This window comes from Grammomys surdaster, unplaced genomic scaffold (assembly GCF_004785775.1).
Source record: "Grammomys surdaster isolate TR1022 unplaced genomic scaffold, NIH_TR_1.0 1129, whole genome shotgun sequence".
NCBI lineage: Eukaryota > Metazoa > Chordata > Mammalia > Rodentia > Muridae > Grammomys > Grammomys surdaster.
In genome coordinates, this window is record NW_021605548.1 from 111151 (window position 1) to 125343 (window position 14193).

At 48.8% G+C, this 14193-nt stretch overlaps 1 protein-coding gene across 1 annotated transcript; it reads right to left on the reverse strand.

The window, feature by feature from the left end:
• Positions 1–395: 395 nt before the first annotated feature.
• On the reverse strand, positions 396–3806 carry LOC114634824 (gasdermin-D-like). Its single transcript, XM_028783424.1, has 10 exons — positions 3587–3806; positions 3171–3366; positions 2493–2643; positions 2113–2233; positions 1844–1894; positions 1459–1548; positions 1160–1332; positions 941–1085; positions 768–841; positions 396–638 (listed from the first exon to the last, which is right to left on the reverse strand). The coding sequence occupies exons 1-10, from the start codon at positions 3804–3806 to the stop codon at positions 396–398; spliced, it is 1464 nt and encodes a 487-aa protein (XP_028639257.1).
• Between the last annotated feature and the right edge of the window lie 10387 nt (positions 3807–14193).

A 14193-nucleotide genomic window follows, 5' to 3' on the forward strand; every position in this document is an offset into this window, starting at 1 on the left:
AGCTGTGGAAGCTCCCAGGGGTGATCAGAACCCTTTGGCAACATCAGTTAGAAACCCAGGAACTCCCCTGTGCCATGAGACTTGTTGATTCCCAGAATTTGCCTGTCTGTAGGTCACAGGAGTGAAGTGATAGCCATCCTATCCATCTTGATTCTGTGTGGGAACTCACCCTGCCCACCATGTCCCCATACAACTGATGATCCGGTATTTTTCAAAAATTCAGCACTATGATTTTTTTTGTACATTTATTGAAATTTCCCAACTCCTGGATCTCATTGCATTCTAACCCTGTGACTGAGTTGGGTACTTGGCTTTCCTAGAGGTTGGGCTTGGCAAGATTCTGCCCTGGCTGGAGGGTAGGACATGGAGATGTTGCTGGAAGGGAGGCCTGCAGGCTAATCAAGATCCTGGCCTAGACTAGACAATAGGGCCAGGGAAGCATAGAGAGCACATGTGGGGCTCTGAGAAGTTGGGTCCCAGTGCACTTGTGGGGGTTCCACCTGCAGCCTTAGGCCACATTCTTCTAGCAAGACCCAGGTGGGAGCCTCCTCATCCCAGGTGTCCCCAAGTAGCCCAGAGGGCAGGGACACAGACCTCTGCTCCTGCCATGGGGTGGTTTGTTCCAAGATGTGCTTCACCTACCAACAGAGGAGGGTAAGAGGTTATAGATGCTGCCTGCAGTTTGAGCCCAAGAAAAGCAGTACCTTCCCGAGTCAACCTCGATGTCCCCAGGGCCCCATTTGACCCCCAAGGCCAGGTCCTCTCACCAACTCCAGCTGCTTTGACAGTACTGTTGTCTCCAGAGCCTTAGCCAGCAGCAGCTGCTGAGTTTCACTCAGCACTGGGGAGAGATCTGGTCTGAGAGAGGGTTCCAGAATGCCCCATATAGAACCTAGTCCTCCCTTCCTGTCCCCTACTAATGCCTCCTTGGGCTGCTCACCATTCAGTGATTCCAACAGGTAGAAGATAGGGGCTGCGAGTTCTACCACCAGCTCTCCAGAATCTAGCACCAGACACTTAAGGATGCAGCCTGCTGGGCCCTCAAGAGGCTCCACCTTCTCACCACTGCACAGGCCCTGCTCTAGCTGAGGTAAGGATGAAGTAAGTGAGGCTGAGGAGATTTGTCCAGACCCTGTCCTCCACCAGCACTCTCACTCACTGAGGCCTCTAAGGCGTCCAGGCTGAGCTGGTCCTGTAGAATCCTCCCGATGTCCTCTAGTAGCTGTTGTCTCAACTCCATTTCTAAGCTCTCCAGTTGCAAGGAGCTAATCTTCACCTGTGTATAAAAGCCTTGGAAGTCTTCCCAGAATTCTTCTTCCTCAGGCATTTCATCTGGAGGGACAGAGGGTAGTACAGCCTGATGCCCTTGAGGTCTTGGGGAACATTAGTTAGGAGGGGTAGGTCCAGAGAGCAGATGCAGAAGCTGTGGAGTTCCAGGGTGGTCAAGAGGTTACTGACCTGACTTTAATTTGAGCTTCTCACCAATGGAGCGTAGTACAGCGAGCAGATTAAAGCTATGGTGCTCCTGGTCCACTCCTCTTCTGTGGCCTAGGCAACAAATCCAGATGGTGGAAGGGGAAGAGCTGTTTTGATTAGTTACCCAAGGACCATTGTCTTATGTCAAAGAGGGCTGAGAGTTTTCCCTGTACCCTCCTAGAATCATCCCTCCTACTAATGGCAACCCAGGGCAGATGGAAAGCTATTCAGGCCCAGCAACATCACTGAGTTAAGCCTCACACATTGTGTATACATGTGTATGTGTGGCGTGTGCCCACCTCATGTGCTGAACACAGAACACCTCAAAGCTAAGGGACATGTAAAGCCAGAGGGTTTGGGGCCTTACCTGAGGAGGGCTCAAAGGTCCTCTCTTTCTCATCTGAGATGTGAAGGATATCTGGAAGCAGGCAGAAGCAAGCAGGTCACCACTCCCTTATCCCCAAGGCTCCTGGGACCTCATGAGACCCTGCCCCTATGACCCACATCTCACTCCTGGCACACTTTACCATCCTGTCTGGGAGATCATGCAGCCAGATACCCACAGCATCTCCTGGCTAGCTGAAGTGCTTCTCTGCCACAGAGTCTGGACTCTAGAGACAGTCCCATGCCACTCACCCCATGAAGAGCCAATGAGCAGTTTGGCCACTTGGAATGCAAGGACGCTGCCTGGAGGAATAGTCACCATCTTCTTCCGGGTTTGGTGGCCCTTGCCTTCACCCTGAAGGATGGATATGGGCTCAGGGGTATAGAGTGAATAGCTATGAGTGGAGTGTTGGTGACAGGCTTGTCATTGGTAATGGCTGACCCAGCCTTTAGCAGTTCCAACTAACTGGGCAATGGGACTATGGCTTGCTTCTGGAGGGGTCTTAGAAGAGTCTTCCATCACTGCCTGGGATGTTGCCCCTGTCTTCTAAGATTCCTGCCATTGCTCTGTGATCAAGTAGGACTAGGTTGGTGTAAGGGTTAGCATAATATACCTGTAAAAAGGAGACTACAGGCAGTTTAAACTGGCCTGAGCCCTCCTGACTGTGGGTCTGGGTGATCTTCACCTCCTTCTTTGTCTGCAACACCTCAGTGATGACAAACACGTCATCCCCACGCCTCCGAAGCTGTTGCAGGATTGTATTCTCAGGCTGCTGCAGGTGCCTACAGAAAGATTTCCAGGGCTTACCCATCATGGACTAGCCTCTCTCTCTCTCTACCATCCTGCTGACAGGTAAGATGGAAAGGCTAGGGAATCCAGGAGTCTTTGGAGGCCATGCTTGAGAACCCTTCCAGGGCATTCCCAACAGTTTCTAGTTGCTTGTGAGGGTAATGAAAAGTTCAAACACAGAGAAGTGGACAAGTGTGCCTGTGGAGGGAGTCCATTATGTATGATCCATAAATGTGCCAAGTCCACATCACCCTCTTTCCATAGCAACCAGGAGCTCAGCCTGATTCCAAGGGACTTGGACCCTTTCTTGATATCCTGATCTTCAGGATACAGTTCTTGCAATCATGGTTTAACGTCCTTCCCTACCTGACATTGTTTATACTCCTCTCCCTCTTGGGCTTCCCTTGTTTCATGCTGAGAGATACTGCCTCAGAACCCTTCTGATGCCCAGAACCCAGCAACCTTCCCAAGAAGCATGGCTGCTCAAGGTGAGAGAGCCATCATCCCTTCAGGGGCTCACCTTTCACTCTTCAGGTTTTCCCAGGTCTTCGGATTCACACGCAGTATACACATATTCATGGAGGCACTGGAACTGTCAGATGCTGCAGCCTCACCAGAAATTCTCCCTTCTTCAATGGGTGATGTCACCCCCACACTGCCCTGAATATTCTCATTGACGACATCAGAGACTTTCAAGGGGCCAATAGACTCCGGTTCTAAAACGAGACCAGCTCTACAGTCGTATTCCAGTAGCCACTACCTTGTCTTTCCTCTGCAGCAATGGGGCCTTTAAAGAACTCCCCACTCTGGAAATAGGGCCAGAGGAGTAGAGTTGAATGTGCCCAGCAAGATGGCAGGCTGGGCTTCGCCCACTCCCTTTTTCTATTCAATCTGGGGGCTCAGGATGGGGAAGAGAGGAACAGGTAAAGGAGATACCTGGTTCTGGAGCAATGGGTTCCAGGATGTCCTTGATTGACAGGTTCACATATGTATAACGGGGTTTACAGAACCATGAGCTTGAGAGTTTCCTGCTCAGGAGACAGTAAGGCTTGAAGCTGATTGAATTTCGAAGGCAGTCCACTGGGATGAGATCTCCTCTGTCGTGGTCCACCTCCTTGAGCACCCTCTTGACCGCTCTCTCAAAGGCTGATGTCATGATCCTGGGAGCGGATGGCAGAGGTCCACACTTAGTTGCCTCCAGCACTCAGGAACCCCATCCCTTCAGAGTAGCCTTGCCTTGTTAGTCCTGGCACATCCTGTCTGACCAACACAACACAGAAGACACTGTTAACTCTGTGGCTCACTTATCTGTCTCTCCCTGGAGTCTGGCACTTGACTTAGGAAGAGGAGGTGATAGCCTACTGCAACAGGTCCTGCACTATCCACACCATTAACTATTGTATGTCACCCCTGGCCACCTGCTGAAGTCTAAGATACCCTGTTGTGCTCCTGGGCTGAGGACCAAGGGTGGGAAAAGAACTCGAGTCCTCACTTCTAAGGGACTCAGCACAGTAGCCCACAGCAAAGCCATTGTTCGGTGGTTCCAGTGTTCGGTGGTTTCCTGCAGAGCTCTCATGTACAGCTCTGTGAGTTACCTGACCTCATTGAACCTTTATGGGTCAGAGGCCCAAACAGGCCTGGGGTAGATACCTGTGCAGTGTGGAGCAACTGTTATACCCTAGGACACTAGGTCTCGGGGCGAATGGTGGAGAGTGAGGCAAGAAGGCCCTTAGGGATCAGGGAAGGACTTGTGGGCCAAGAAGTCAGCATTTAGCCGAGAAATCTAGAGAGTCCCCTCTCCACCTTCCTGTCACCCCCCCCACACACACACACACGAAACCAGGCTTGTCCCACTGTATCACTTGTGGGTAGCCTCCATAGGGGCTAGGCCCTAGCTGCTAGTGTTTCTTCAATCTGTCTGGTATAGTGGGGCTTCTGGAAGGCTGAGTCTCCAACTTAACAAGCAGGCATCCAGGGCATAGAGTAGAGACCACACCAGAGTAGGGGCAGCTGGGCTCTGGTAGTGGCTGAGTAGCAGGGTGGCTCACCTGGATCTTCACCTCTACCGAGGTATTTGAGCTCACTAAGCGAAGAAAGGACGTGCTGGGGTGCCAGGGAGGGCTCTGTTTTCTGTTCAACCCCCGAGCTATGGGAGCCACCAGCAAGAGGTGTTCTCGAGGTGTCAGGACAAAAAAGTGAAACTGTGAAACTGATGCCAGAGGCATTCAAGTAGCCCTTCTTATCAGAACAGTGGGGCGAGGCCTGCCCTAGCCTATACATATTTGAATATACTAGACTCAAGAATTATGCACTTTCAAATGGCTGGAGTGTATGTCATATGAATTGCTTCTCAATAGAGGCATTTATTTTAAAAGCTCTGGACTCCCAGGGGGCTGTAGAGGTGGCCCAGCAGTTAAGAGCATGCACACTCTTACAGAGGATTCAAGTTCTGTTCTTAGCACTCACATGGTAGCTAGTAACCAAGTTCCAGAGCATCCAGTGTGTTCTTCTGCCCTTCATGGGCACTACACACACATGGTACACAGACACACAAGAAGACAAAGCATAAAATAAAAATAAAGAAAAAATGCTTTAAATAAACCTGTGGTTTAGTAGAAGCACTCAATGTAGCTGCAGGCTCCTCAGGGCCACAGTGTTCTGGTATCAGGCGCTGTGGACCTACCCTCAGCACAGAGTTCCTCACAACCAGCCCTCCCAGATCTTTCTTAGACTTTGGGGCATTGTAGCTTGAGCCACAGATTTAAGGTAGGGCTCTTGAGAGTGTCCCTTCTCCCAGGCTTGGCCATGATAGGGACAGGCTGCTGCCAGGTCCAGGTCCTTTCATTGACATCTCCCAGCTCCTCAGGGATGGGATGTTTGCAGCCTGTCCAACCTTTGAAGACATATAGCTAGACAGAGCTGTTCTCTACCAGGACCCCAGAAATCAAGAAGCTCATTCATATTCTGACTCTAGAGATGTGCAGGCCCTCTCTACTGGAGGGGACCATAGCTGTGGTGCTAACCTGGTGTGGTCTCTCCATGATGAAGACAGGGTACTGGTCTGGATGGGAGCTTGCCTGGTGTAACTTCTTGTTCACAGTTTTGGGACTTTAAAACTAATCTGAAATGAAAAGTTCTGGGTTTGTTGTCCCCTGATTCAGACAAAAGGGAATCATTACATTGTATTGAGAAAACCCAGAACCAGTTCATCAGGTAGAGGGTCTGTGGGGTTTGTGTCGACCTTGAGCTCTGATTGAACTCATATGCTGGTCATGAGTCCATCTCCTTGCTGGTTTCAGTAGGAGGCTCCAAGATGTATAGGGTCCAGTATAAATGTATGGGTCCTAGTTTGCTTCAGCTGGCAGACCCCTTATCTTTCCTTTAATATACCAAAGACATCTCCTCACCAGGGACTGCCACTGAATGAAAGATTAAAATGCAAGAATTGCCTAGGTTATGCCCAGCTGTGGTGGCGCATGCCTTTAATCCCAGCACTTGGGTGGCAGAGACAGGCGGATTTCTGAGTTCGAGGCCAGCCTGGTCTATAGAGTGAGTTCCAGGACAGCCAGAACTACACAGAAAAATCCTGTCATGAACCCCCCCCCCCCCCAAAAAAAAAGAATTGCCTAGGTTAGATTGGCTTGTTGGCATAGCTGTGGGCCTATCATCTTCAATGGTGATTCGTGTGGAAAGGGCCAGCCCTTTGTGGGCGGTATCATCCTTAGGCATCCCTAAACATGCTTAAGCTGCATAAGAGAACTGTGGGAGAATAGACCAGGGAGTGACCCAGTAGACAAGCCAGCAAACAGCTTTCCTCCTTGGTATCTGCCACAGCCTGTGTGTTCCTGTGCTGATGTAAAGATCATATTACCTAAGCAGAAATGTCTCCCCACTTGAGAAACTACCAGGTGGCTGAGACTTTCTGTTGAGCTCAGGGTCAGAGAATTCCATAAACGCCCTGTCCCAGTAAGTGACTCAGCCGAGGTATGGGTGAGACCCCTTCCCTCCCCTTCTACATACCAAAGATATCTCCTCACCAGGGGCTGACATTGAATGCAGAAAGAAATGGGCTCCAGCAATGGGAGATAGCCAACTCATGCTACATAAAGCCTATAGTCTGAAGAAGTATAAAAAGTGAATACATTTGCTCTTCAGGGTCGCCTCTGCTCCCATTGTGGGATGGCCCCAGCGCCCTGGATGAATCAATAAACCTCTTGCACATTGCATAGATCTCTGTCTCTGTGTCTTTATAGATGGACATTCTGGTCATAAGAACCGGTGCTCTGGGTCTTACACTGACCTCCTTCAAATAGGAACTGAGACATACAAGCCACATAAATCCTTTCCTTCCCACAACAACAAGAAGCAAACTCAAACAGTATGTGCATGTTGTACACATCTGTCTCTGTATCTGTGTGTACTATATGGACATGTGTCTGTTTACTTGTTCATGTGTTTGTACCTGTAAGTGTATGTGTTCATGTTTCTACAGGAGCATGTGCAAGCATGTGTATCTGGAAGTATAGATGCTTTTGTGTGTTTATGTGTGCACATTTACACAATGCATGTGTTTGAGTGTATCAGTGGGGCTTGTGCCAGGTGGGGGCTGTCCACTGCAGGAAGTGACTCCATCTTACACACCAGGTCTTCAATCTCCCCCTGATCCTTGTCTAAGCAGTACTGACCCTTATGAACCTGCTCAGCCTTGTTCCTTATTTCTCCCTCTCCAGTTGGGCCAGCTCTAGGTCAGGAACAAGGGCAAGTAGTCTTTGTTTATTTGTTTTGAGACAGGTTCTTTTTATGTATCCCTGGCTGTTCTGGAGTTCACTATGTAGATCAGGCTGGCCTTAAACTCATAGAGATCCTGCTGTTTCTGTCTGAGATTAGGTCCATGAGCCACAACAGCCTGCTGGAAGAAGCATTTTGAGTGCAGGAAGATCTTGTGGGTTTTCAGCAGGATTTGATAATCTGCTTTACTTCTGCTTTTAGTTTTTGTTTTTCAAGAATTTGTATTCCACTGTAAGACTCTTGGGGAGCCTTAGCTTACTGGAGACTCCCTGAGTGAACCATGGGGAAACATAAATTGATGCAAAAAGCAAAAGGAATTTTAATGATCCAATGCCTTGGGGCTGTCCTACACTGAAGGTGGAGTGGTGACCCCAGGCAGCCCATTTGGTCAGTTTGTATACAGTTTAAGGGATAGACTAGAGAAACAGTGACTAGGCACAACATGATTAACAGAACAGTGTAACTTTTAAACTGATTGTTTTTTGGGGAATGAGGGGACAAGGATCTCCCTTGTCTCTAAGTCACAAGGGTTGGTCAGTCCTGTGGAATGTGTCTAAGTGCTCTGGGCCTTCCCCACCCAAAGGTGGGTTCTCTTCCCTTTGGTCAGAGGAATGTTAATCAGCCTCTCCCTTCCTCCTCTGAATGTTAACCCAGAAAGTGTCCTCTGACTAAGGAATGGTAATTAGCCTCTCTGATGAGGGTGGGGGTGCACAAGTGTTCCAAAGTTCCCCTTCATTTCTCCTTTTCTCTTTGTGCATGCTTCAATCTTTGAGCTATTGGATAGCTATGCAGCTTATATCTCTGGTCCTCTGTATCTAGCTCTTGATATCTTTTTCTCAGGACCATCAACTGTACAGCACCTATGCAATCTTTTTTGTTTGTTTGTTTGTTTTTTGTTTTGTTTTTGGTTTTTCAAGACAGGGTTTCTCTGTGTAGTCCTGGCTGTCTTGGAACTCTATCCAATCTTTAATAAAAGCAACTAAGTTGATTTAAAATGTAAGGGCCCAATGTTAGAGGCAAGAACAAAATTATCAGTGGTTTTAACAATGTAGAAATCAAGGTTGTAAATTGTAAATTTAGGGGAGTTAAAAGTTAAAACAAGACTCAAACTATCTTTGGGCTCTCTCTCAATCCCTCTCTCTCTCTCTCTCTCTCTCTCTCTCTCTCTCTCTCTTTCTCTCTCTCTTCCTCTCTCTTGGCTTGTCCCTCCAGCACCTTTTGAAGGAAAGAGGACAAATGAATTTTTTTCCAGTTATCAGACTGCTGACTGTATTTGTGGGTAAGGATGAAGAAGATGTGCCCATTGGGTGATTGTGGCTATTACCAAGTTATCAGCCGGCGTCCCTGAAGAAAACTGGTAATGGAAATCAGGCTCAGGGTAGATAATCAGGTCACCACGAGACTATCTAGGGGCCTTGGCCAAGCTAGCCCACCAGAAGCTAGTCAGCCAGGAAATAGCCACCTAGTACTAGGATTTCCTGCAGCTGCGAGAGATTGGGGGGGGGGAGCTATTTCTGAGAGGGAAAAATCACTGAATGGGCCAATGTCCTAAGTCACAGATCAGCTACAGGCCAGTCATATGGACTGGGGCCATGAAAGGCAACCCCTTTGTCCAGGAAGTGCTGGCCAGGTGCTATCCGGGCGTTCAGGGTCCGTCATGCAGAAAGGAAACTCCTTACCGATTAATATGCCAGTGCCTGTTTGGGAGTTTGTGCAATCTAATATCAGGAAATGTGGAACCGGGGGTCTATGTGCCTGTCCTGCTACCCAGCCCATGTGGAATAATACCACGTGACAGGCCATGGTGGCTCAGCTCAGGTGGTGGAAGTTTTGCAAGCCTCACAGCAGTGGGGCAGGATAGGGGATGTAGCAGCGGATGTTAATTCACAAGCTCTGTGATGGCAGGTAGCTGCAGATCAAGTTCTCATGGTGTAGCAGTGGTGGTGGTGGTGTTTAGTCCATCCTGCACGGTAAAAGCAGCTGGAGCCAGCAGCTGCATGGGTCTCCAGGTCCCCGAAGTCTTCGTTCCCGGGTTTTGGCACCATTGTTAGATTTTTGACCGTAGCTTAGACAGATAACACTAGACAAAATGATTCCAGGAAGGGGAGATTATTTAGGGCAGAGGGCAAAGTTGGGAAGAGAAATAGGAGGAATGGCAGAGAGAAGTGGAGACCGGCCATGACCACGTGGAGAGAGGGGGAAGGGAAGGGGGTTGGGGTGAGGGGACAGAGAACCTACAGACAGAGGGATCAAGGGAGCAAGAGAGTGAGGAGGGGGTAGGCAGCCCCCTTTATAGTGGGCAGGCCTATCTGGTTGTTGCCAGGTAACTGTGGGGAGGAGCATGCCTCTCTACTGCCAGGTAACTGTGGAGGTGGAGTTTAGACAGAATACTAACACCTTTGCCATTGAATCTTTAACTATCTTACTCCCACCCCCTGGATGGTCTCCAGTATGTACTTCTCAATTTTCTATACCCTTAGGTAACACAGAAAAAGTAATTGTCCCTTTACACACATACACAGATGGGCCTGCTGCTGGCTTCTCTCATCTCGGAGTGCACATGTATGGGGTTTCTCAAAGGACACTTCTCAACTTTGGGTGTATGCACCCTAAGCCCCACCCTCTAAGGCTCCTTCTGAGACATGGTTTTGATTCAAAGGTCCCTTGTTCCCAACATTTGGGTAACCTCCACCCCTGTGTCTCTAGGATGGGGATATCCCAGGAGTCAAGGCCTGCTGCTAACTTACAGAGATCAAAGACAAGGTCTGGCAGCCAGGCACAAGGCATGTGTTCTACTGTAGTGGACTAAGCCACATTTCCAATGGCTGAGAGTACTTGCCAAGTTACTTTGGTAAGGTTGTATGGGGTGCTGAGGCTCAATATGGGAAGGAAGACACACCATAGCCATTTAATGGTTTCTTTGGCCTTGCATAACAGCAGGTGATCTTGAACTTGAGGGGATTGCTCAGGTGTCCTGCTGCCCTCCAGTTGGCATCAGGTGCAGGTGCTGGTCTGAGTTTTGTGACGTCAGGCAATTACTTGAAATACTTCAACAGAGGTTGGGATGGTCAACAGCACCAGGAACAGCCTCTTTTACTTTGCGTACTCACGTGGAACCTCTGGTGTACCTTCCTTATATAGATAACTAAGTGTAGGTCACAGTTACTGGTGTCTGATTTGGAAAGCTTACAATCTAGCCATAATATCCTTATTAGCCTGAAAAGTCTTTTGGGGCAGGGGGAGTCAAGGAAGTGGGGGTCCCACACAAGAGGGGTGTTCTAGGCTCAGAATAGGGCCAGGACACTGGGTACCACCCAGCCAGCGCCAGTTTCCAAGGGCAATTTAGTTAAGGTCTGTTTTTAGGGTTCTGTTCATCCTCTCTACCTACCCTGAGCTCTAGGGACAGCAGGAAAAATGGAGCTTGCAATTAGTCCCCAATATCTCTGACAATCCCTGACTTACCTTAGAAAGTAAAGTATGACCATCATTTTGAACCAATTACCTTGGGCACTTGAAACCTCTGGAAGATTTCTTCTAATATCTTCTTGGTTACCAAAATAACTGATTCCTGCTTTGTGGGGAAAGCCCCAACCCATTTAGAGATAGTATCTACAAGTACTAGAGGGTCTCCATATTTTCCTGGCTTAACTTCTGCAAAACTGGCCTCCCAATATACTCTAAGCTGTTCACCCCTATGTATTTTTCCCTGTTCACTCTTGGCCTCAAGCATTTGCTTGCTGGCATACCTTACACTGTTCTACTATCTCTCTGGCCCAAAGCCTGAGGCCCATTATACATCTTAGATCCCTTGACTGCTTGGATGCACTTATCTCTCACATGAGTCCATCTGTGCATTTGGCCTAGTAAGTCTTTTGCTTGCTTTCTGGGGAGTTATAGTTCTCCCTTCATGTTTGCCCCATTGCCCTTTTTTCTCTAAGCAATAGTTGGTAGGGTGGCTAGCAATCTGAGTCCTTTCTTCTGTGTGTTTTAAGTGAGGCCATCCCTTAATCTAGTCCCATTCCCAAGTGGGTGTCTCTTGCAGGCCCATAACAGGGAAAGGCTCCTGCATAGCCACTTCTGGAGCCACTTGATCTGTCTGGTTATAGCCTTGGGTCACTGAGTCTCCTCCCTTCTGGTGTCCTGGGCAAAAAATAGTACTCACAGTTGCTGGCTTCATCAGGGCATCCAAGAGATCCAAGATTTCTTCTGATTCGAGCAGTCCTCTCTCTTGTTATATAGCCCTGTGAACATGGGCTGTGGCAAAGGCATACCTGCTTCTCATGTAGATGTTAAGTTTCTTGCCAGCCCCAAGTTCCAAGGCTGCTTTCCGTGCTGATGTGCCTGGGGATAAGGAGTAGAAGTTCAGCCCAGATGACATTGTGCAGTCCACCACAGCAGCACCAGTTTGTCTCTGACCAGGATGGTGAAAACTGCTCCTGTGTGTAAAGCAGTCTCCAGGCAGAGGTTATTAGGAGAAGTCTTTTCTTCATCAATGAGTTTTCCTTTTGGGCCAGTTAGTTGAAGCCTGTACAGCAGGAAGTGTATCCGGGCCCCCTTCCTGGAGAGTAAGTCTTGCCCCAACAGAGGGTTGGGACACTCTGGGTTAACCATAAATGAATGGGATACCCAGCCAATTTCTAGGTCACCATTCTTCAGGTAGTCCCTGAATAAATACATTTTAGTGCGAGTGGCTTCCTGGAACCAAGATCTTTTCTTGAAAATGGGGCCATTGGCTTGAAGGAGGACCGAGTGTTGAGCCCCTGGGTCCACTAAGAGTTGAGTGGGTCCAAATCCTGTCTACCTCAATTGCTGTCTTCACTCGGAGCTAATACCTTCACCATTTGGGAGTGTTTTTCAAAGGCCTGGGATTTCCTGATCACGCTTCCATTTGTTAGGGAACTCTCGGGCTCAGCAGCTGGCTCATTTACTTGCAATGTGCACACTGGTCCTTGTCAAGGAGTGTCTGTCTCCCTTCCATTGGAGTCTCCCTTCTCTGCTTTCCCTGAACTACTATAGTCAAGATTATCTACCCTCTGAAGTTTTTTCCTGATATCTACTAGCCTGGTCTGTAAAGGACACAGTATGTACTGACAGAATGCCTCTATGAGCCATTCTAGAAAGGCTGTGGGCAACTCATCTGATCCCTGCTTAACCTCACATGCCTTGGTCAAAGTTGGTGGGGCCTCATGTGGCCCCCTTGACACTTGCCAATGGAATCTGGCAGTAGGCTTTTAGGTGCCCCTTACCTTCTACCATATTAAAATCCCAGTCAGATCTGGTCAGAAGAAACCTGCTCTTGACCACAGCCTGTTCAATTGATGGTGCCCCCATGTCTGAGGGAACATTCTTTCTTTCCAGTATCCTCCCTTGCTCCTGATGGCCAGAACCTACAAAGGACTTGGGAAGAAAGGCTTTTGCAGGGGTGGGGGTGGGGGGTCCTCTACTAGATTCATCCAGGTAACTATATAGGACACTTGGTCTAAAGACTCTTTCCTCTACTGCTTTGATCACTTGTATTAGGGTCCCTATTGGAGGCTATCCTACTCCAAAGGTGGGCCATTGGGGGAAGCAGAGAGTAACTCACTTGTCCTTCTTTACTACAAATCAGTATTTGCACAAAAACAGAGTCCTATTCTTTTGACTCTCTGACTCAGGGCAGACTGTAATTTTTCACAGCAGATAACCTGCCTGCAAGAAGTTTGTCTCAGAGGTTTTGTGCTGGAGTCATGTGACTTGTCTCAGAACTAGTCACTTACATTTTTAAAAAATAAAATGTATGACTATAACTCTTGGGTGAATCCCTAGTGAATTTTTGCCCAAAATTCGTGTGCCACCTGAAACGGGTGATAATTGGAAAAGCTGTGGTGATACCTGAACCACTATGTTCTACCACCAGAAGTGGCCAGCAGCCAAGCAGCAGTTGGGAAACCACTTGCAGGGACCGTTGGGGCTTCTGGGACCCCTGCAGAAATAGCTGCTGCAGAGTCTGGTGCTGCTGTTGCTGTGCCTACATGACTCCAGTCAGGATGCTGCTGAGGTCAGGGTTCTGTCGCATAACTGTCTCATCCAGTTCTTCCTCTCCTACCTTGTGGCCCCTCTGAAGGTTTCATGCTAGGGACAAGAACCACAAGGACCTTTAGGTTCAGGTCTTCCATTGGGGTGCTATACTGAGCACCTCACCCTGGGCTTTTCCAACCTTTTCTGGCCACCTTCCCTTTCTTGCCACCAACGGCCATCTCCTGGACCCCTAACCCTGTTTGCTTCCTCCATTCCAGAGCTCGTAGGGGACACTAGCCCACTGTGATCAGGCCCTTCGATGGGGCCTGCTGGAAGAGATGGTTATTGTGGCTCACTATGACAGCCCCGAGGCTCTCCGCTGTGTCTGCCACCACATGGTTAGTAGAGAAAGCACCAGGGTCTAATCAGCTGCTGACTTGTCAGAGGAGTCTATAGTCCACTCTCCTTCAAAACAGAGCCACCACCTGAGCTAAACATGACCACCGTGTTCCTATGAGGCCAGTTCATGTTACCTGTTCCAGCCCCTTGTCCATAAAGGACTGAAGCTTTCGTTCTGCCATGAGCATTTGTGTTCCTAGGTTCAGCGGTATCCAAGTCATGTTCAACATTTCCTGAGTCAGACCCAGGGCCACCTGTGGAGCCCACAGGACACCTTGCGCAGGGCAGCCACTGTGCTAATAGGTGAGGGCAACTTACCCACTTAGGGCTCTGAAAGCTGGGCCAGCATTTTCTAGGGC

Bases quoted from the DNA above. Each gene is read 5' to 3' on its own strand.
- LOC114634824 (XM_028783424.1), bottom strand. From the start codon at position 3,806: ATGACATCAGCCTTTGAGAGAGCGGTCAAGAGGGTGCTCAAGGAGGTG. The intron at 3,367-3,586 runs GTATCTCCTTTA...GTCTCGTTTTAG, and splicing joins ACCCATTGCTCCAGAACCAG to AACCGGAGTCTATTGGCCCC. The intron at 1,333-1,458 runs GTCAGTAACCTC...CTGTCCCTCCAG, and splicing joins GAAGCTCAAATTAAAGTCAG to ATGAAATGCCTGAGGAAGAA.